We start from the raw sequence: 21,708 nt of genomic DNA, 5'->3' as shown, positions 1-21,708 counted from the left end.
TACAAACAGTTTACTCAGGCCTTGGAAACCATATTCAGATGTCATCTACTTAAGCAGTAATATTTTTGTAAGTGTAACAAAGGGGAGAGCATTCTAAAATCAAACTTTAAAAAATTCAAAGTCACATATTATTTACTGCCATATTCTCTCTCTCTTGAGATTTTTACTCCCACCAAAAATGCTTTCTTTAGAACACTATACTCTTCTTTCTCTACCTCATTCCATGTTATATTGTGTAGCTGGGCTTATCTACCTTAAGGCAAATAAGGAAAAAAACATAAAAAACTACTTTAACCATTAAATTCCATAGCTAAACATCCATCAGGGCTTCCAATCCTATTTCAGCTAGGTTGGCTATAAGTGACAGGGACCACCACTTCTCTGGTTTTCAGTGTCATCATCTGTAACATAGATGGGTGGAGAAGGGTCATTGAGGAAAGGTACATAAACTCTAGTTGTTAAATTATGGGATTCTAACATTTGCAATGGGGTGAAAGATTAAAGGCTGCCAGAGCCTACGTCAGAGTGGGTATCAGACTTCAAATAAAAGCTCACTAGAGATATTGGGTCATCAAAACAAAAGTCTAAAATGCTGACACCAAGCAAGAAGATACAACAGAGTGGGATGGCTCCCAATGTAAGTCAAATAGCGGGTTACCCTTTCCAAGAAGTGCAACTTTATGATTGTTCAGATACCGCAAAATCAGCCTATTATCTAGTGGAAAGCAAACAACCAACGAGTCTTTGAGGGCCAGGATCAATGTGACATCGAAGGCTTAGAACGGTTGAAAGCCATTGTCGTCTGACAGTCAAACATTCAGACACCAAGAAATCTCATCACTCTAGTCCCAAAGTTGAGCTTGTGAGTCTCCAGTTCTGTGTATTCATGCAGCAATTAGGGAATCACAAGCCTTAGATCTTATGTTAACACAAGTATAGGAAGTGAAAAATAATTCCATGGGTGAGCCAGGTATCAAAAGGGGTATTTTAAAAAACTGGACCTAAAAAGATGCAAGAGATACCAGCCCCAAAAAAGCAGAGAATGTTGAATACAAAATATAGTATTTACTGTTTCCTCAAGTACTAAAAACCAGAGGTTTCTTTAAGTATATAAGTAGATACCTCATAATCTTTTACAACATGTCCTTACCATGTAAAGAAAATAGAACAAACACTCACATACCCAACACCCAGACCAAAAAACAACAAATTAACAAAAGCTTTGAAGCCCCACAGTATCCTGTGAGATGGCATCACTCTCCCTCTGTACTGGAGGTAAACACTATCCTGAATTTGCCTTAAACTCTTTTCCTGTTTTTCTTTATAGTGTTACCTTACACATTACTATCAGGACACAGTCACTAAGAGTCCTAACTTCAAAATAACAAAAGTGCTTACTTCCTTCTCCAAGTTATCTGTAGGAAATTCAGAACTCCTCTTTAGAGAAGACTGAAGGTAGAAGATACAGAGAGTAGAAGAGTTACTTTAAAGAAAGTGGTTCTCAAAATTTGGTAAGAGAATCCTTGGGTCCTCCCCAAGAACCTTTTAGGGGTATACAAGTTCCTCCTTTTCCAACCACATACCTATGTGAGGTTGGATCTTCAGGTACTTCAACCAAAAGAATACATTGTATCAGAGTAAATGAAATACAGATCTGACGACCCAGCTGTCCATTAAAGTCAGACATTAAAGAGATTTGCAAAATGTGAAACAATGCATCTCACCTAATTTTTTGACTTGAAAAATGTAGTTATTTTTCATAAAACAATGTTATTTATGTTAACATGTAATAAGTTTATTATTGTTATTTTAAGTGAATAAGTAAATATATTTAAAACTTGAAGTAATAATAATAGAAGTGGATTGAAGTTGCAACAAAAACCTATGGGAATGGCTACGGGAAGTACTTCATGTTTGTAAAAAGTATACCAACTAACCAAAAATGCCCCAAGCTGACATAGTCATAGTAAACACTTTGGGATGGTAGAGAGAGGGTCTTCCAACCATGTTCTATGTTGTCCGCAAGGCATCAGTTATTCTTTAGTCCTAGAGATACACGCACAAGAGGCACCAAGAGTAACCCAAGCTGTGTTCCATAAGCCTTTTAAAAGGGCTTAATTTCTTTTTTTTTTTTTTTCCTTTTTTCTTCTTTTTTTTTTTTTTTTTGAGACAGAGTCTTGCTCTGTCACCCAGGCTGGAGTGCAGTGGCGCAATCTCTGCTCACTGCAACCTCTAGGTTCAAGCAATTCTCATGCCTCAGCCTTCTGAGTGGCTGGGATTACAGGCATGTGTCACCACGCCTGACTAATTTTTGTATTTTTAGTAGAGATGGGGTCTTATCATGTTGGCCAACCTGGTCTTGAACTCCTGGCCTCAAGTGATCTGCCTGCCTCGGCCTCCCAAAGTGTTGGGATTACAGGCGTGAGCCACCACACCCACCCAAGCGCTCATATTTCTTACAAAGGGTGGCTCACCATAAAATATCCAACTGCATTGAGGACCTAAGTTAAACTTGATTCATTCCATCTGCAGCCCAGCTCCAACAGTGAGATTCTTTTCACCATAAATAAACCAATGTCCAGGGCCCTAAACACAAGATCGGTGACTAGAAGGGGAGTTCGGGTTTTCTCCACTTGGCAGTGGGAAACGACTGAAGAATTTGTCTACAAATGACCTATCTAGAACGCCTGAGTTCTACTGTCCTTGGGTTTGTAGTGTGGGCAAGTGTCAGGGGATTTGGCTCTAGTTCTGAGCCTAGGGGTCTTAAGTAGGTCACTTACTCTCCTGGGTCTTGGCTTCTTTCTCTGTAAAATAAAAGGGCTAGATGAGGTTGTTTCTTTGTAAGCCCTTCCTGCTCTAACACTCTATGAAATCTCCAGCAACAAAAACCTGAAGTGGTATTCACTTTGCCTCCCCAGCATCCGGTACAGGGATTGGCAGAGTGTTGAGGCACAACATGAGTCACTGACCTTTAAATAGCGGACCAGTACCATGGCAAAGGGGGATAATTTTAAGAAAGAAAGACGACAACAGGAAAAGGAATTAGGAAGCGTCAACACAGGACATCTGGGATGTTTTTATCCCGATTTCAACTGCTAGTGGGTAGAACTTATGAACACCACCAATACGAGAGGGGAGAGAAACCAATTCTTTAGGCTCAAATGAGGGGACAACACATGAGTGATCGAAAGATTGCTGGAAAAGCATAGATCCAAAGCCAGAAGCTGTATTCTGGGGCTCAAATGAACCCTACTTCTCTAGAGACCACAAAATGCCTTGATTTATGAGGAGAGGTAAAAGTGATGTGAAATCACCAAAACTATTAGTGATACGAATATAAAATGTTGGTGAAGTGTATTGAAATAGTATCAGGACCACCACTCTGGAAATAGTGGCTTAGTGCTTTACATCTCTAAAACTAGCTAACATTCAGAAGGTGTTATTTATATGCCAGGCATTGGTCTAAGGTGCATAAAAAATGCATTAAAGTGTACATCCTCACAGATGTGGAAACAAAGTCACAGAGACACAAAGAAATTCACCCAAGTTCTCAGAGCAAGTAAGTAACAGGGCCTGGGTTCTAACCCGCTTTAACATGATGAAATTATACCAGTGAATCGCTTCAGAATATTTCCAAATAAATAGATTTTGGTTTCTGTGCTGTTTGCTCGATTTGTGTCATACAAAAAGTAGTAGACAAATTTTCACCAAAATGGAAGGTTATGTTTGGGATGGCCTGAGGAAATCCATGCTGAGCTGTGTGGAGAGCTGAATGGCTGATGAGGAGCCCTAGGAGAGGGCCCTCCTCTGGGCATCAGCAGTTGAGCTGCCTCCCTCATGCTGCGCTGTGTGGCTGCTCCACACACACGTATGCTGTATCATGCACACATGCACCGCAAGCTACAGCCAGTTCCCTTGCAGCAGAGTGACAGGTGGGTTTCTCTGGACCTGACTGACTGAAGGGATGCTGTGGAACAAGGCTGGGGCTGGAAAAGAGAGGCAGACCCCTCTGTCACCCTGGCAGGCAGCAGCAAAGCGAATGTAGAAAAGCAGGGACCCCAGGAGAGATGAAGCTTTGACTTTTTTGTTTTCCCCGCCACAGGCTTTGAGTGATAAAGTCCTGCAGAAACTTTAAGAGCAACTAACTCTCCCAGGGCATGCCAACAGATAATGATTTAAAGCATAACAGGCCCCATCACTGACTTCAACTACTCACCACTCAGTTTTTTCTCATCTACTTTTTATTTTTAAAAATGTGTAACATCACATTTGGGCACCTGTGAGAGAAGAAAGAATTGACTTCAATCCTGGCACCATTTACTTGCCAGTTGTGGACTTTGGGAGAGTTAATTAGCCTTTCTGAGCCTGTTTTCTCATCTGTAAAATGGCATAATTATGGCATCTACTCATAAGTCTGTTGACAGAATGAGATCATGTATATGAAGTCCTTAGACACACTGCCTAGCAGAATGAGTGCCCAGTATTATTACTTATTATTGTTTTGATGAGAATTTTAATCTATAAATCAGAAAATAACCTAAGTGAAAGGAGTACTAAAATGGGATATCTCCCCCAAAACAGCAAACATTAACAACCTTAGTTAACGACCCTATCACTAACTTAAGGGCTCCCTTGCTTGTTTTTCATCTAGCTCAGTTTGTACTCGACTGCTAATTACAAGTTAGGTGTTAATTATCTCATAAACATTTCTTCAAATCACAGAGCATTAATTGCCTGCCCCAACTAAAAAGGCTGGATTCCTGAGCGCTCTTCCTTTTCATGCCTTGGGTTCCAAGCTGTTTGCTTTCTTTGAGTTGCTTCTAATTTATTAGTTCAGGACTTCTCCCACTGGGTGAATGAACTGTGTTTCTTAGCAGTTGCTATGTTCTTGCCCCTTTTAAACCACCAAGCAAAAGACAAAACAGTAGTTAAATATAATTAAGTGAATTTCAGTGAAGAGTGATCTAGATTTCTAAAACAACACACCAAAAGTACAAACCGAAGAGAAAAGATGGCACAGTTAGAACTTCTGTATAACAAGACAGCAAAAACAAAAGTACAGATACATGACTGGCTAGGAGAAGATATTTGCACATACAATAAAGGACGAACCTCAACAAGATAAAATAGCCCAATTGGCGCGGTGATGGGGGGTGGGGGGGGTTTGTGGAGGAAGGTAGGGATGTCAATAGGTTATTTGCAGAGAAATAAACATAAATGGTCAATAACCATATAAAAAGATGTCCAACTTCACTAAGTCATGGTAGTTGGGGATCGTAACAACCTGGAGCTTGTGGTATCTTGTGGACCCACCGGCCATCTTTAGTTAACAATTACTTAAAAAAAAATAGCTTACATCCTCATATTTTAAAAGGTCTGTTTTTAAGAAGACAATGCAGAGCTGTATGGGGCAGCTGTGACAACCATTTGGCATTTTATACCTAGACCTTCACCACGTTCTTTAAAGATGAACAGTGTATCAAATGAATAGCTCCAAAGTTGTTTTTATTTTAAAGTGGTTTCCTTTTTCCTGCTTTCTCAAGTGAATACTACCCTTCTAAGAAGCTCATAAAGTCTTGGCATCTTCGTAAGTGTTGTGCTTAAGACAAGATTCAAAGGTCACAATTAAAAAGTACTTAGCTAAAACAACCTCCTCAATATTCTGATCACAATACGCAGAAAGATTTAAATGTTAAAAATTAGTGTTTCCTTTCACCAGTATACATTGATGTCTGCATGAAGTCCATGTGCTATTCTTAAATTTAGTACTCAAAGCTCAATATTTTAGGTGAAAGGCTAAAAAAAAAAAACCTCTCCATAATTAATATAAAAAATAAAGCAGCATAGAATACTGTGATAAACATTGGCTGGGAGTCAGAAGTAAAGACTCCAGCTCTGCCACGTTTTAGGGGAATGACTTTGGGGCAAGTTACTTCTGAGCCTCTATCTTTACTTGTAAAATGCATATAATATTAACATCTCATAGGTTTGATATATTAATATATCATAGGTTTTTAATGGTTTCAACTGATTGGAACTATACTGAAACCATGAAGCACCTTGTATAGTCTTTCCCACATTAAACAATTCCATAGTAGAAAATATTTAAAATGCTATTCTCTATTAATTCAACATCAATTCTGCTAGATATTTATGTTTATATAAGATATACATACAGATATCATATATAAACTTTTAAAACGTAAATACTTATTGTTCCAATGAATCCTGTTTCCCCACTTCCAAGGACAAAGATATCTAATGAATAATCACCTCTCACATTATTTCTAGAACTTTCATCAAGCATGTTGGTAGTTTTCTGGAAGCTAATAAGCAATGAAAATGAAAATACTGAAAGACGCCCACTAATTTCCATAAAAAACAGCTTCAGGAGTCAATCCTGTACACATAATTTCAATTACTAAGAAAAGCCCAGGGGAAGGCCCTGAATACAGCACCAAAGAGAAATACCTATATCATTTGCTAAGGCTGCCTCACCAGTCACTGTAGTATTTTCTGATTGATAGGAGTAAATTATATTACACTCTGTCCAATCCAACTAGTATGGTCTGAGCAATCCAGGGCTGAGAAAAATTGGACTGAGACTAGAAAACAGGTGAAATGAAAATTAAAATCTTAAGCCAATTCATTGCATGTCTTTATTTCTCAGCCCTTCAAAGCTTCCTGTTGTCAGATGCTCAACCACTAAACACTGATAACTGTAAGAATTCCTGGAGAAAATTTAGGAGATTGTTAAATTCTTTGTTCTGCGATCTCCTTTTAGGATGTTTTGCCACAGTAATGTTTTCTGACTAAGTCGCTCTACATAGCAAGAGACCTGAGCCTGTAACTGCACAATTGCTTTTGAAGCATTTACCGAATAACTCCTTTGTGCTAGCCACTACTCTATGCTGTGTTTAATACAAAAATTAATAAGGCGTGAAAACTATTATGGTACAACACGGTATCTGCTGATTACAGAAGCCTAAGAAAAATGGGAATTCAGAAAACTAGTCCTCCTAACTCCACCTGGTTGAGAGTCCTGAAGGATGACTAGGTAGAGAGACTGGAAACAGGCCAAAGAGAAAGGCATTTAGGTGAAATGCAAAAGCAGAGAGGTAAGCGAAGGGGACACACACAGGGCCCAGCAGGTAGCCTAATGGAGATTGTAGGAAGAGAGGCATGAAGTCTCAGAAGGGCATGCATGTCATGCTGGGAGTTGAGCCGTTATTTATTCTAAAGGGAACAGAAGTATGGAAGGGCATTTTTGCAGAAATAAGAGAGAAAAAATAGATTTAGTCTCTCCAATACCTTTTTTCTTTTGGGAACCCCAAGAAAAGGGCCCTTTAGTTCTACAGTTCATACAAAAGTATTATGAAATGCTTTTTAAGAACTGGAGTAAAGCATCTGAATTTTTAACTAATAGTCAGAAAAGGGCTAGAAATGTCAGAAGTGAATTTTTAACTAACCCTCTGGTTTAAAGTAGTAGAGAAAAATCCCATTACTATGTTGCTGTTTGTGATGGCTCCTTGGTTGTGTTTATTCAGCTGTGATACACTCTAATCTTTATGAACCATGAAGTCGGTAGAGTTTACCCTACTCCTATCGACTGGATTGTGTATGGACGTCTCTTTTCTAATTTCTTAAGAAAAATTCGCATGGATACATTTATTAATTCCCTTGATGCCCAAAGTTAAAGATTTACTTTATTTGGTTAGGGGCCTGAAATATGATTCAGAGTTCCCAACATTTTCTCAAATTTCTCTGTAACTTTCAAAGTGAAGTTCAAATGTCTCATATTTTGTACTTTTTTTGTAATCTCCAAAATGCTAAAATGCCACTTCTTTTAAAAATCGGTTTGGCCAAACAAATATTCAGTGGATTCGATTCAGAAAACCAGCAGAAGAAGAGGTCTAAAGTTCAATACTGGTCTCTGGAGGCTCATTCACCCTGTCTCCCAAATCAGAATTAGGATACGATTACAACAAGACAATGTTTTCGAGAGTCCCAGATCCTCAATGCAAGTTGTAATATTAAGAGCTACATATGAAACTATTGTGCTCATGACCAAGACTGAGCATGAAAAGAGCCCCGCTGCCAACTTGCTTCTATTGGCCTGAAAAACTAGAGACAAATCCAGCATCTGACTTTAGCTAGGGAGTCTTTTCTTCAAGGCAAGAAGACTATGTTTCAAGCCAAACATAACATGTGGGAAGAAGACTATTCCAAATGTACACATGGAACCTTTAACTTCCAACTCCACATTTCTCAATAAAAATGCTCCAGCATAACAGTGTTTGAGTAGAATAAATTGAGAGGGGTGGAGTGTTCAATGACCATGTAAAATGCCATGGATTTCTTTAAGAATAGGAAGATACATCAATACTCCTTATTACCATTTTGCTCAAGCTACCATCTTGAATCACATGAAGCTACTATTTTTGTAGTTGAGAAATGGCTGGATATCAACTTTCGTGTGGTTCAACCCACTACTAGGACATTCTGTAAAATCAAGAGCAATTTTGCCACATCTTTTTCCTTTACTGTTAATGATCTCACTGGCTTTTTGCTTCTTAAAAAGGTTATGAAAGAGTAGGCTTCTGAAAAGAAGAGTCTCAAAACTCATAACAAAAACAACAGAACTTTTATCAATAAAAATGTTCCAATAATTAGAAAGACAGCCTAAATCAACCTTTTAGAAAGATGTTTTCTAAATAGTCTGCTTACAAAACATCTACCTTTTTTGTTTTTCTAAGACTTTAATTGTCACTAATAGTTCCTAGAAGATGCATTTTTATATAGGCAGGAAGACCAAAAAGAAGGGAGGATGCTGGGTTTCAGCTGTAGAGGGAAGGATTAACAGGAAATTTAAGCCTCAACTTAAGTCCTTAGGCCTCAATAAGGATTAATGGGAAATTTAAGCCTCAATTCCCCAGGCCTCAGTTTCCTCATCTTAAACGAAGGTCCTTAATTAGGTGAACTTTGAAGCCCTTCTGGCTCTAGCACTAATAATTTATTGAAATTTGGTAACAGATTTTATTCTACCTATATCAACTTGCATTTTATATCGTCCCACTGCCAAATTCATAAATAATTTCATGACCTATAGGAACAGCCATTAACTGTCATTGGAACTCAACCAAAAATAGAAAATCCAACCCCATTCACTATATATAGCACATGTTTTTGCGGAGCCACATTTGCTTAGCTACCACACACTCTAGAATTCCTCCCACTCCCTCAGCTGTGGGCCTGCTCACACCATACATCAACTTTTGGTTCTCCAAATTTGCTCTCTTATGGCTGGGCCTGTATTGGAGAGATCCTGTTACAGAAACAATTCAAAAATTTTGATGTTGTCCTCAACCAATCTATACGTTTTAATATCAGAGTTCAAGCACTTGCTTCACTTGTATTTTAAAAGCAGGCACATTTTCTGCACACACAAAAAGCTTAAATTGTTCAAATGTTAAATCATTCTAAAAGGCATACCAAAAAAAAAAAAACAAACTATTAATGGTTCCTTTATTCAAATACAAGAAAAACAAATAAATTTATTTCCAATGGAAATCAGATTGCAAATTGGCAGACTCAACCGGCAAATGTGTTTATGTGACCCACACAGTATTTTTAAAACACTTATTGCCAACATTGTCAGATGTGGAAATTTCACATCAAATTCCAAATGTCCATCTTCCTTTGAAAAACTGAAGACTATGGCACCAGCAGGCCCCCATTTCCTAGTCAGTGCCAAGAGGTGGCATGTGTTTTTCCAGCAGTTTAACTGAAGAATGTGGGTTGCCTTTTTGGTACTTTTTCTCCCTCAAAGAAATGAGCTAAATAATGAAGCTCATTCATAGATGGCTTACACATTTGCCTCCCTTACTATCATCTTACCATGCCATCAATAATTCAACACAGAACCTAATTGAAGCTTACCAAAACTGTGTATAATAAACCATTGGCCATTAACTAAAGAGAAAGTTAGATAAATTTCTATTTCTTATTAATGTTATAGCTACATCAGGTTAAGCATTTTTTTTTCTTTTCTTTTTTGTGATGGAGTCTCACTCTGTCACCCAGGCTGCAGTAAAGTGGCATGATCTTGGCCCACTGAAACCTCTGCCTCCTGGACTCAAGCAATTCTCGTGCCTCAGCCTCCCAAGTAGCTGGGATTCCAGGTGTGAGCCACCACGCCTGGCTAATTTTTGTATTTTTAGTAGAGACACAGTTTTGCCATGTTGGCCAGGCTGGTCTCAAAATCCTGACCTCAAGTGATCTGCCCACCTCGGCCTCCCAAAGTGCTGGGATTACAGGCCAGGTTAAGCACTTTTCTAACTACAATAAAGCGTAACCATTAACTGAGATCCAGACTACCTAATTTTTTTTTGAGACGGGGCTCCCTCTGTCTCCCAGGCTGGAGTACAGTGGCACAATCTCGGCTCACTGCAGCCTGAAACTCCCAGACTCAAACGATCCTCCCACCTCAGCCACTGGAGTAGCTGGGACAACAGGTGAGCGCCACCACCTCCCAGCTAATTGTTTTATTTTTTCTGTTGAAATGGGGTTTCACTATGTTGCCGGGGCTGGTCTCAAACTCCTGGGCTCAAGCGATCTATCTTCCTTGGCCTCCCAAAGTGCTGGGAATTACAGGTGTGAGCCACCATGCCTGGCTGATTACATGACTTTTTAATTTTTTTCAAGATGTATTATTGTTAGATTTCAATTTGGTCTATTAGAAAATCACTGGAAAATCTCCAAACTTTATACATTAAAAAAAAAAAAGTCAGCTATACTCATCTTGTGGCCTCTTTGCTGAAAATAGTTGCTATATTTGCCTAATCAGGTCATAGTCATTTTACAAGCCTTAACAGTTTCCTGTCTCTATCCTGCATAAAAAGCACAGGCTAACTAATTTGACCAAATCTCTTCCTAAATCTTCTTAGCCCTACTGTGGATTCAACTGTCTCTTGTCAAGTGGAGATAAAACTCATTTCATGAGAGAATTCTTTGCAAAACTAGCATAAATCTTTAGTTGTGGTAACATTAAAATGTAGGGCGCCATCCAACTACTTACTCTCTCCACTCACCATGGAATAAAGCAAACTGGACTAAACTGCAACACAGATGATGAGATGAAACACAGACTTTCCTTCTCTCCCAGGAACATAGTTAACAAAGCCTAAGGGAACACAAAGGGCAGACTCTGCTGGAGACAAAACCATGTAAAAGAAATGGCAGCCTCTTATAGCTGAAAGCTTGCAGTTGTTCATCAGAAAGTTGGTGAAAATTTCAATATAGCTCTTTTTCTAAAGCACATTATCTTTTTCCATCAATAGACAGCTGAGCCAAGCCCTGAGAACATTTCCGATGATACAAGATCCTTTTACCATCACAAAACCATTCCCTTTAAATCCTAAGATCCCGTGTATAGGGTTCCAAATTTAGAATATACATATTCTGCACTCTGTCATGAGAGAAAATCACTATTGGCTCCTAAATTAAACTATAAAAGCATAGCAACAACTCTTGCTTTATGTTGTGAGGAAAACTGCACTTTTAAATATCATTGGTGCAAGCATTATTTCCTTCAATGTGTCTGTTCATATGACTAAAATGTGCTTGCTACACAAGTTTATTTAGAAATAGAAATATGAAAACAAGTATTTCCTATAATAAATTATATATAATATGTATTATATAGGCAATAATATATAATATTATACCACCAGTAATAGGCATAAATTCTAAGCCCAAAAGACAAAATTTGATAAATGACTCCTTTTTTTTTTTTTTTTTTGAGATGGAGTCTGGCTCTGTTGCCCAGGCTGGAGTGCAGTGGCACAATCTCAGCTCACTGCAGCCTCTGCCTCCCAGGTTCAAGCGATTCTCCATCCTTAGCCTCCCGAGTAGCCCGGACTACAGGTGCATGCCACCACGCCTGGCTAATTTTTATATTTTTAGTAGAGATGGGGTTTCACCATGTTGACCAGGCTGGTCTCGAACTCCCGACCTCAGGTGATCCGCCTGCCTTGGCCTCCCAAAGTGCTGGGATTACAGGCGTGAGCCACCGTGTGTGGCCTGATAAATGACTCTTTTATACTATTAATGACGAAAACATTTCTCTCTAACAAGAGTATCTACAATGCCAAGCAAGCAGACTTAGGCATATCTCTGCTCTCAAAGAGGTCACAAGAATCTGTCATTCTAAAAGCCAGGTAAGAATGACTTAGCAATGCCAAGTTTTAACCCAGTGAATCAGTCATTCTGGCAAGTGTGGTAAATGACGGGAAGCACTGGGCCACTTGATCTGAGCTCAAATCAAGCTACTTCTCTCAGGAGCTAAGCTTTCTGAGGAGACTAGACTAAAATGATCCTCAGCTTTCTTTTGACCTTTTAAACGTCCCATGACTCTACAGCGCTGCTGGCATTCAATAAAGCTCAATGATAAATATTGCACAGAAATAATGTTTAAGTGTTTTAAATTATGCATAAACCCAAAGTTCAAGATAAGCACAGGTAAGCGAGGCCTGGCACAGTAACTTCCATCTGAGTTCCAACTTGGCTTTTTGATGATGATGATGGTGATGAAATAGCTCATGCATACAGAGTATCACGTATCTGAATACTCATGACCTATCTTTGTTAAACCGTAACTTTTACCATCCATATACTTCATCGTTTCTTTTTAAATCACAGATATGTTTGAAGATCCTCGAGTATCTCTCCTTGATGGCTTTCACTGCCCCTCCTTCCCCAGGTCACAGCTTGGCTCTTAAAACAAAATGAGATCAGACAGTGCCTGTTATTTGCTTCAAAATAATTTGGGGAGAGGTGAGGGAAGAGGTTAGAGAAGGGAGCGAGGAGGCTAAAAAGAATGGTAAATAGACGATACAAGATTGGCCATGAATTTAAATGGGAGGGAGAGATGCAAAAAAAAAAAAAAAAAAAAAATGATTGGCCAAGAATTGATGACTGGGCTAGGCGATGGGATGGAAGGGTTCATTATACTACTCTTGTGTATGTCTGGAATTTTTGTTAATTAAAAAAAGTTTTTCTTAATGTGGCACATATACACCATGGAATACTATGCAGCCACAAAAAAGGATGAGTTCATGTCCTTTGTAGGGACATGGATGAAGCTGGAAACCATCATTCTCAGCAAACTATCACAAGGACAAAAAACCAAACACTGCATGTTCTCACTCACAGGTGGGAATTGAACAATGAGAATACTTGGACACAGGAAGGGGAACATCACACACCGGGGCCTGTTGTGGGGTGGGGGGAGGGGAGAGGGATAGCATTAGGAGATATACCTAATGTAAATGACAAGTTAATAGGTGCAGCACACCAACATGGCACATGTATACGTATGTAACAAACCTGCATGTTGTGCACATGTACCCTAGAACTTAAAGTATAATAAAAAATAAATAAATAAAGTTTTTCTTGGAAAAAAGAGAAAGATCAGACTATAAATACTTCTAGACTACATTCCTAAGCTGCACTATACAGTATGGTAGCCACTTGCCACATGTGGCTGTTTAAGTGTAAATTAATTAAAATTAAACAAAATAAAAATTTTAGTTGTACAGCTATCCCAGCCACATTTCAAGTGTTTAAAAGCCACATTTGACTACTGTGATGGCAACTATGCAATAGTGGAACATTTTCCATCATCATGGAAGTTCCAAACTGACAGCAGTGTTCTGAAGCCTAGGGTGGTATCTCCACATGGTAGAAGAAGGTGTAAACAACAGTCAGAAGACTTGGCCTTAAGATCATCACTGTTTACCTTGGGCAAGTCTGAGTCCTGATCAATCAAAAAGGAGGTGAAGGTGTTGTGTCAGAAATAATATCCAACCAACCCACCTCACAAAGTTGTTGTGAAGATCAGCTTTTACCCACTGAAATGTAATCACAGGAAAAATATGTGGAATTGCACAATTTCAATTAGGAAACCACTGCAGTGTGTGCAATGGGTTTAGTGGCAAAGCCAATGTGCAAGTGAAAACATTCCAAAAGTATATTTAAAGACCAAAAAAACCCTGAAATGACTCTAGTTTAAGAAATCACACATTTCAACTTCAAATTTGTTAAGTTTTCTCCTCCCACTCCCTTTATTGGAATAGAAAAACAACTTTCTACTTGCTTTTTTAACACATAATTTTTTCATGGTTGGGATTAAAAATTAAATCAAATTGCTAATGTAAGATTAGCAAAGGATAGCTGGAATGCACCACTTGGGCCAAAAAGCCAAGTCACTTGAATGAATGCAAAAATCCAGGAACTAAGTGGTCCCAGCTTTTATCTACACATAATGAGAGAATTTCTCCTTCCCGGACAGATCAAGTACATCTTTAAGTTATCCATTATCTCATGTGGGGTATGTGAGTGTGTGTTTGTGTGTGTGTGTGTGTGTGTGTGTGTGTGTGTGTGTGTGACTGTGTGTATACCTTAAAGAAATACATTAAAAGATCACTAAAATAACTTTGCCTTTCCAAATGAGATTATTTTGCTTCCAAAATCATATTTACCCTTATTCTGGACTAACATAAGAGAAACTGATTAAACAGGCAATATTTCCAATGTCCTTTTATCTCTAAAGCTGGTATCAGGAAAAAAACAAACACACAAAAAACTGATAACCAGTTACGTCAGGGTGTGAAAGGAATTAAATATAGGTAATGCCAAGTGAGACATGTGTACCTCAACACAGGACAAACCAGTAATTCTCAGCCTTTTCTCCTGTTTCCCCATGTGGGGATAATTCCATACACACAATGATCCTAAACCGGGGGTATATGTGTTAGAATATGGAAATGTTTTGTTAAGTACAAGTCCCTTAAGCTAGGACTATTAGAAGCAGGAATTGGACATTTTATCTTAAAAGGCATTTAAAGATTGAGATTTTTAAAATGCTAGTTGTAGCCACAACATTTAAATTCACCTTAAAACATCTAAACATACATTCATTCACAATTTTTTGACAAAAGGCCAAGGCTTTTTCATCATAATAAGTCAGAGGAATTTCAATAAGGGTGTCTTTCCAGCACAAACCCACAGGCATCATCTATAATTTCCAGTTTGTTTATTTAATGTGGAGACAGAACTTAAAAGTGTTTTCAACGCAATCTGAATACAGGCTCTTTTTAGATTCTTACAATTTTTGTCTCCAACTTTTTGTAATTATCTTATGTATATTTAATTCATGGCAGTTTTATTTCAGCAAAATTTTTTACCTTTACTAAAACTTTCCAAAGCATCTCATTTAGAAGCAATTCAATTTTTGCACTTATATTTCATAGATTCACAAAACATTAAATTAGGCGATGATGATGATTACAACTAGTGTAAGTAGGTTTGAAAACAAACTACTGACCCAGTAAGCATAAAACTCTGTTGGCAGGTGCAGAAATGCATGTGCAGCTCTCAAACAGAACACGGACAGTTCCCACTTACAATGGTTCAACTTACGATTTTGACTTCCAATGGTACAAAAGTGATACGCATTCAGTAAAAACCATACTTCAAATGCCTATACAACCATTCTATTTTTCACTTTCCATACAGTATTTGGTAAATTACCTGAGATAGTCAACACTTTATTATAAAACAGGCTTGTGTTAGATGATTTTGCACAACCGCAGGCTAATGTAAGTGTTCTAAGCATATTTAAGGTAGGCTAGGCCAAGTTCTGATGTTCAGTAGACGAGGTGTATTAAATGCATTTTAAACTTAGATATTTTCAATATAATGTGGTTATCAGGACATAACCCCACTGTAAACTGAGGAGCATCTGTACTAGTCTACCAGTCAAAAGCATGTGGAATGGTGCGGGCAGTCAGAATGTTTTGTAGCAGAAATAGAGGGCACAAATTAATCTGTCAGTGAGCCTGAAGACACTCTATCCCGATTCTAATAAAACTTCCCAATTCCCTTTGGTGTGCCCTTTTTATCCTTGCCTTAAACTAAAAAAATAAATTTCGAAAGATAGCCTGGGAAGAAACAAAGCTGGAGGTTACCTTTCAAGGGTCCTCGAATTACATTATAAAAGGGAAAGAGAAGGGAAATAAAATGGGCCTTATTATTTCTGAATGCTAAGCCAAGTTCCTCATGTTTACTAAGAAAAAGTGTTGGGCTGAATACTAGTTAAAAGAGCCTGACAAGATCCTCCCAGTCATGGAGGTTGAGCATTATCTGAGTCTTAGCCTTTTCACCCCAGCTACTTTGTAGGCTTTCCAACAACATGGAGCACAGGACAAGAAACACAGAAGGTCCTCAAATATCTGACTGGTTGATGCTGCACAGTCATGAATGACTTGAGACAGGAGGTTGGAATGACAAAACACATCCTGATAACTCGCCCCTGAATTCAAACCTTATTCCAAAATTTTGAACCTTAGTGACAAAGAGATCCATTTTCCAAAGACAAATTTTGGTTCTTATTTGGTTTGGTGGGAGAGTAGAAGGATATGGTTTTGACATCGTCACTCATGCATGGTGTTGGCTGGGGCTCAATATTTGTTGACTTATAGAACAGGAAATAGGAAAAGCCACTGAGGAATAAAAGCATAAGTTTTTCAAGAAAGAGGAGATTTAAAAATATTCAGCAGTATCCCCAACTCTCCAATATCCCTATATAAATCTCCATTACATAAAGTCAATGAGAGTCTTCATCACCCCCAGCTTTGACTGGGTTATAAAATCCAATTTAGACTTGGTCCTCTTCACATAGCTTAAATGTCAGCTTTGGAGCAGCAGCTAGTGGCAGCAAATTAATTATTAGTGATTTTGATACCTGAGACCTCATCTTATCTACCTTAAGTTCATAGAATACCTCGGAATTCTAGTTTCTGAAGGAGCAAATTTGATTATCAACAACTAAAAGATTTCTTTAGAGGGCTCAGAGAGAAAACTGTGCTTCAACTTTAGACAATCCAACATTCCTAGTGGTTAAGAGGTTGACTAAGGATTGGAAAAGGCTTTGAAAACAAAGAGGCATGTAACAAACAATCAAATTATTTTATCAGGCCAAAATATTAGTCTTAGACTGCCTACCCACGTAAATCAAACCAAACACCTCAAAGAATGAGAGCAAGGGTGACGAACGTGAGGAGAATCTAAAAATGAATCAGCTTGGTTTACGCAGTTTCCATGACATTCTCAGAAACTGCCTCTGAGAATGGCTTACACGAAGTGCAGTGATCATTTGAACAATTCTCTTAAAAACTCTTGGGGTACATTTAAAAATAACTAAAAGAGTACAATTATATTGTTGGAAACACAAAGGATAAATGCTTAAGGTGATGCACACCCCATTTACCCTGATGTGATTATTACACATTGCACACCTGCATCAAAATACCTAATGTCACCCATAAATACATACACCTACTATGTACCCACAAAAATAAAAAATTTAAAATAAAATAAAATAAACAATCTTAGGGAAATACCACGTTAATCCCCATCCTTAAAACTGTTCAATGTTAGCTAATTAAAGTTGTTTCTTACTACCCCATTTTTCCAATTTATGCAGACAATATAAGCCCAAAACTTTCTGATTTTTTTTTTTCAAAAGAGTTTTAAGCTTTGTCCTAAGTTCATAGTTCATGTATCAAAACCATAATTTCCCCCATTCACTCTGGATCTGGATCCTAGAATATAAAAATGCAATTGACTTGAAATGGGTAAATTAAACCCATTACAAAACAAAATAGGCACTATAGATTCAAAAGCAAGTAGTGCCACCCTGAGAGATTATGAGTTCCATCCCAAAGAATCAGAAATGAAAATTATAGAAAAGTCTAGGTGATGTGATACAAATTTTTTTTTTGAGTCTACTTTTTTAATCTGGCCAGGTGCCCGTGGCTCACAACTGTAACCTCAGCATTTTGGGAGGCCTAGACAGGAGGATCACTTGAGGCCAGGGGTTTGAGACAAACCTGAGCAACATAGCAAGACCCCATATCCATTAAAAATAATAATTATTATTATTTAAAAAAAAAAAAAAACCTTGTCTTGTCCAAGCTCAGTCCAGTGCTTTGGATCCATTTCCATCGGTCCTTACAGCTGCTCATCAGACCCCAACAGCCAAGAATGGTAAAACAGATCAAGAGCAAGGTTGCTTTTCAGGAAGCCTTGGACACCGCAGGCAATAAACTTGTAGTTGACTTCTCAGCCACATGGTGTGGGCCTTGCAAAATGATCAAGTCTTTCTTTCATTCCCTCTCTGAAAAGTATTCCAACGTGGTATTCCTTGAAGTAGATGTGGATGACTGTCAGGATGTTGCTTTAGAGTGGGAAGTCAAATGCATGCCAACATTCCAGTTTTTTAACAAGGGACAAAAGGTGGGTGAATTTTCTGGGGCCAATAAGAAAAAGCTTGAAGCCACCATTAATGAATTAGTCTAACCATGTTTTCTGAAAATATAACCAGCCACTGACTATTTAAAACTTAATTTTTTTAATTTACAAAAAATATAAAGTATGAAGATTATAAACCTAATTGCTATCTGGGTGACAATAAAACATTAATTCTAACAACAACAACAACAAAAAACCTCGTCTTACAAATAGTAGTGAAAACCTGGTAAAAAGTCAGTTTGTTCTGAGTATTTTTTAAAACATCCAAAGTAGCTTAGTATATTACAAAATTAACATTCATACTCCCTTATTTGTATAAGGAAAAGACGAGCCCCACACTAGTAAACAAGGTGTTTTCATCTAGGTTTCCCCAAAATGCAAGGACTTGAGACAGGGACTTGCATGCATGTGAGTCCTGGGAAGTGACCCAGGGGAAGAGCATGGGGGACAGGGAAAAGTGAAACAGGGGAAGAGGGACGGCCACCCTAAGGGGATTGTAGAGTAATCATCCCTGAGGGCTGAGGCTGGGGCCCAGAGGGGAACTTCTAAGGAGTCAGTTCAATTGAGGAACCATGTAGATCCACCATCTCAAGGGGGTTGCCCCCTGGGATGGCAACTCCTTTGGATGTCCAGAAGTGCACACAGGTCAGAATAGCTAAGCAGAACCCAAGTGGCAATGGCAGAGAAGCCTGGGGCAGAAAGTGGAGTTGCGAGGTCTACACCTACCGGAGGTTGACACAGCAACAGCCAGGTAGGCACACGTCTTAGACAATACGTCTTATCCAATTTATCTGAAGGGTGAATTTTCACTTATTGAGTCAAATGTTTATTGGTGGGGGGTACAGGACATATAGTTCTTTCCCTTAAGTCTGGCTATCTAGACTAAGAATGCAAGAATGTGGTCAAGGGCTAGTGGAACATACTGCTTATGGTAGGTAATAAGGTTTTTTTGTTTTGTGTTTTTATGTTCACAATTATATTTTACAGTCACTTTTTTTTAAAAAGGTAACTTAAGGAAAGGTGGGGTGGGGACTCCAGAGCACTATGTGGATGACACATAAGTGTTGCCAGCAATTCAAATAAATAAAAATCGCCAAAATTTTGGTGATTCGTGGGTGGAGGCTTCATGGAGGGTGTGTTTGAGCCGTGCCTCTAAGGTGTGCTATGATTAGAAAATGGGAAGCCTGTGTGGTTCAGGTGTGCAAGAGAAGGGGCAATTGCTCAGTTCCCACTGGGGTGGGGTGGGGTGGCAGTCCTGGTTTGAGCCCAGTCTTCAGTATAAAGCCATCACTATTTCAGCACCATTTTCCTGAGATAACCAACTTTTATTGAGGATGAATGTTCCAGGCAGCAGTGTAAGCACTATGTGTGTACTAACTGGCTTAATCTGTAACTCTTTGAGGGAAGTACTGTTACTGTTTTACAGATGAGGGAAGTAACTTGCCTAAGGACACAAAGCTTGTTAAATGGTAAAACTGATACTCTAGAACCGGAGCAACCTGGCTCCAGAGCCCACATTTTTCACCCAAACGCTATACACCATGGCCTCTCAGTAGAGAGAAAAACAGAGCAAGGGAAAGAAGGGTGCCATCTGATTCATCTGCATTTAGGGACAGATGGCTGGGAAAGGTCCAAGGACCGAGGTCCCAAGGGAAATCATTCTGTCAAGCAGCTGGAAGTCCTAATGGCCTCAGAACCATTTCCCAGAGAGTACACTTCCACAGCTGAGGCCACCAGAGAGCAGCACAGAAGGCCTTTCAGAAGGTTACCACCCATCACTTACTTGATAGTGACGTCCCTGGAAGCTCATCACCAGTGAGTAGGAGAATTCACACTCTGACTTCAATTCATTGTGGCTGCCTAACTCTTATCTCTCTCTGTCTCTGTCTCTGTCTCTCCCTCTCTCTCTCACACACACACACACACACAACACACACACACATCATTCTACTATGCCCAGCTAGAATCAAAGCAGGCCAAATAGAGGGAGAAAAATCCTTACAGACAGGGATACAATTTTAAAAATAAAGACTCGGCTTCATAGTAGATTCCTTGACTAGGAATCCAGCCAACTGTAATTATTCAAAATATTCACTGCCCTCCCTAGAGGGGGATTTACTTTCCCAGCCCATGGCACTCAAGCCTGACCCAGTGTCTTTCAGAGCCACTCTTTACAGGAGGATTCTCTATCCTCATCCTTTTGAATTTAGGAATGACCATTTACTTTGGCCAATACAATCTGCATGGAAGTGACCCATCTAAGAGCTTGAGAAGCCAGCTCTTGAGAAGCCAGGGTTCAGCATGTCTCTTTGTTCTCTGCCACCAGGCTGGCAATGCCCAGATAGAGGATACTCCCTCAGCCTGGGTCCTGGAGGCAACGCAGTATGCAGCAGACCTCCGAGGGTGGAACAGACAAGAAAGTTGCATGAGAAATAAACCCTTGCTATGTAAGCTACCAAAACATGGGGCCAATTTGTTACTGCAACATAATTTAGCTTAACTGACTGAATCAGATGGGAGGTCTGTATGCGTGTTGGTCTAAAAGCCTTTGGTTCCAAAGCCTAGCTCTCTCACAAATTTGCTGTAGCAGATTAACTAACAACTTCTTCCTGCCTCATTTTCCTTCTCTATATTACTCCTCAGGTATTTTGTGAGTATAAAGTGAGATAATTTTCTTGACAGTAATCTGAATTGAATAAATTTGAAAATCAAGATGCTGAACAAGCTTCCTGTGCACAGAAGTTTTTGGTCAAGCCTTTTGCCCCCCAACAGCAGGTCAGAGTAAATTTAATGAGTACCTTAATGAGATTCACAAAATTTATACTGGTATGAAGACAGTACTCAAAGAGATGAGATGAATGAAAACAGCATGAAGTCTTAAGGAAACCCTGGCTTTTAACAGACTTTTCTCCTGTTTTCCTAAAATCCAATGAGTTTTTAATTTCCTTTTTGGAGAACACTGACTGCCACTTGAAGTCCAATGTGGAAAGAGTCCTACCATCTTCCCCCCAGCCCCACCACACTCTTCAGGACTCAGTTGCTTAGGTCTAAGAAAATAATAACTTCTAGTTCTGAATCCTGAGGAAAGGCTCAATGCACAAAACTGGGCAGAGGAAGATCTAGCATTGTCGTTGTCATATATGTTGTCACTGGACTCTCCTTCTCTGTGTCCTCTGTCAGTCTTCATTTCCTCTATTCTTTAAAGGTTCAATTTGGGCATGAAAGGAATCAACTCCCCTGATCTTTTCTCATCTCTCCTACTGAATCCTGAAGAATTAGTAGTCTGCAGATTTTCTTTGTCTTCCTTCAACCAATTTCAAGGATCTGAGATATCTT

General features: G+C 39.0%; 2 protein-coding genes across 10 annotated transcripts in view; one reads left to right on the top strand and one right to left on the bottom strand.

Moving 5' to 3' along the window:
* Positions 1-21,708, bottom strand: part of SEPTIN11 (septin 11) — a 97,151-nt gene that overhangs the window by 69,490 nt on the left and 5,953 nt on the right. The gene's annotated exons all lie outside the window — the stretch shown is intronic.
* Positions 18,106-18,448, top strand: LOC129035836 (thioredoxin-like). The gene has a single exon (XM_054486810.2). It carries the CDS (start codon positions 18,106-18,108, stop codon positions 18,418-18,420), a length of 315 nt encoding a protein of 104 aa, XP_054342785.1. The 3' UTR covers positions 18,421-18,448.

Source organism: Pongo pygmaeus, chromosome 3 (assembly GCF_028885625.2).
Source record: "Pongo pygmaeus isolate AG05252 chromosome 3, NHGRI_mPonPyg2-v2.0_pri, whole genome shotgun sequence".
Taxonomy (NCBI): domain Eukaryota; kingdom Metazoa; phylum Chordata; class Mammalia; order Primates; family Hominidae; genus Pongo; species Pongo pygmaeus.
This window is presented reverse-complemented; position numbering and strand designations above follow the sequence as displayed.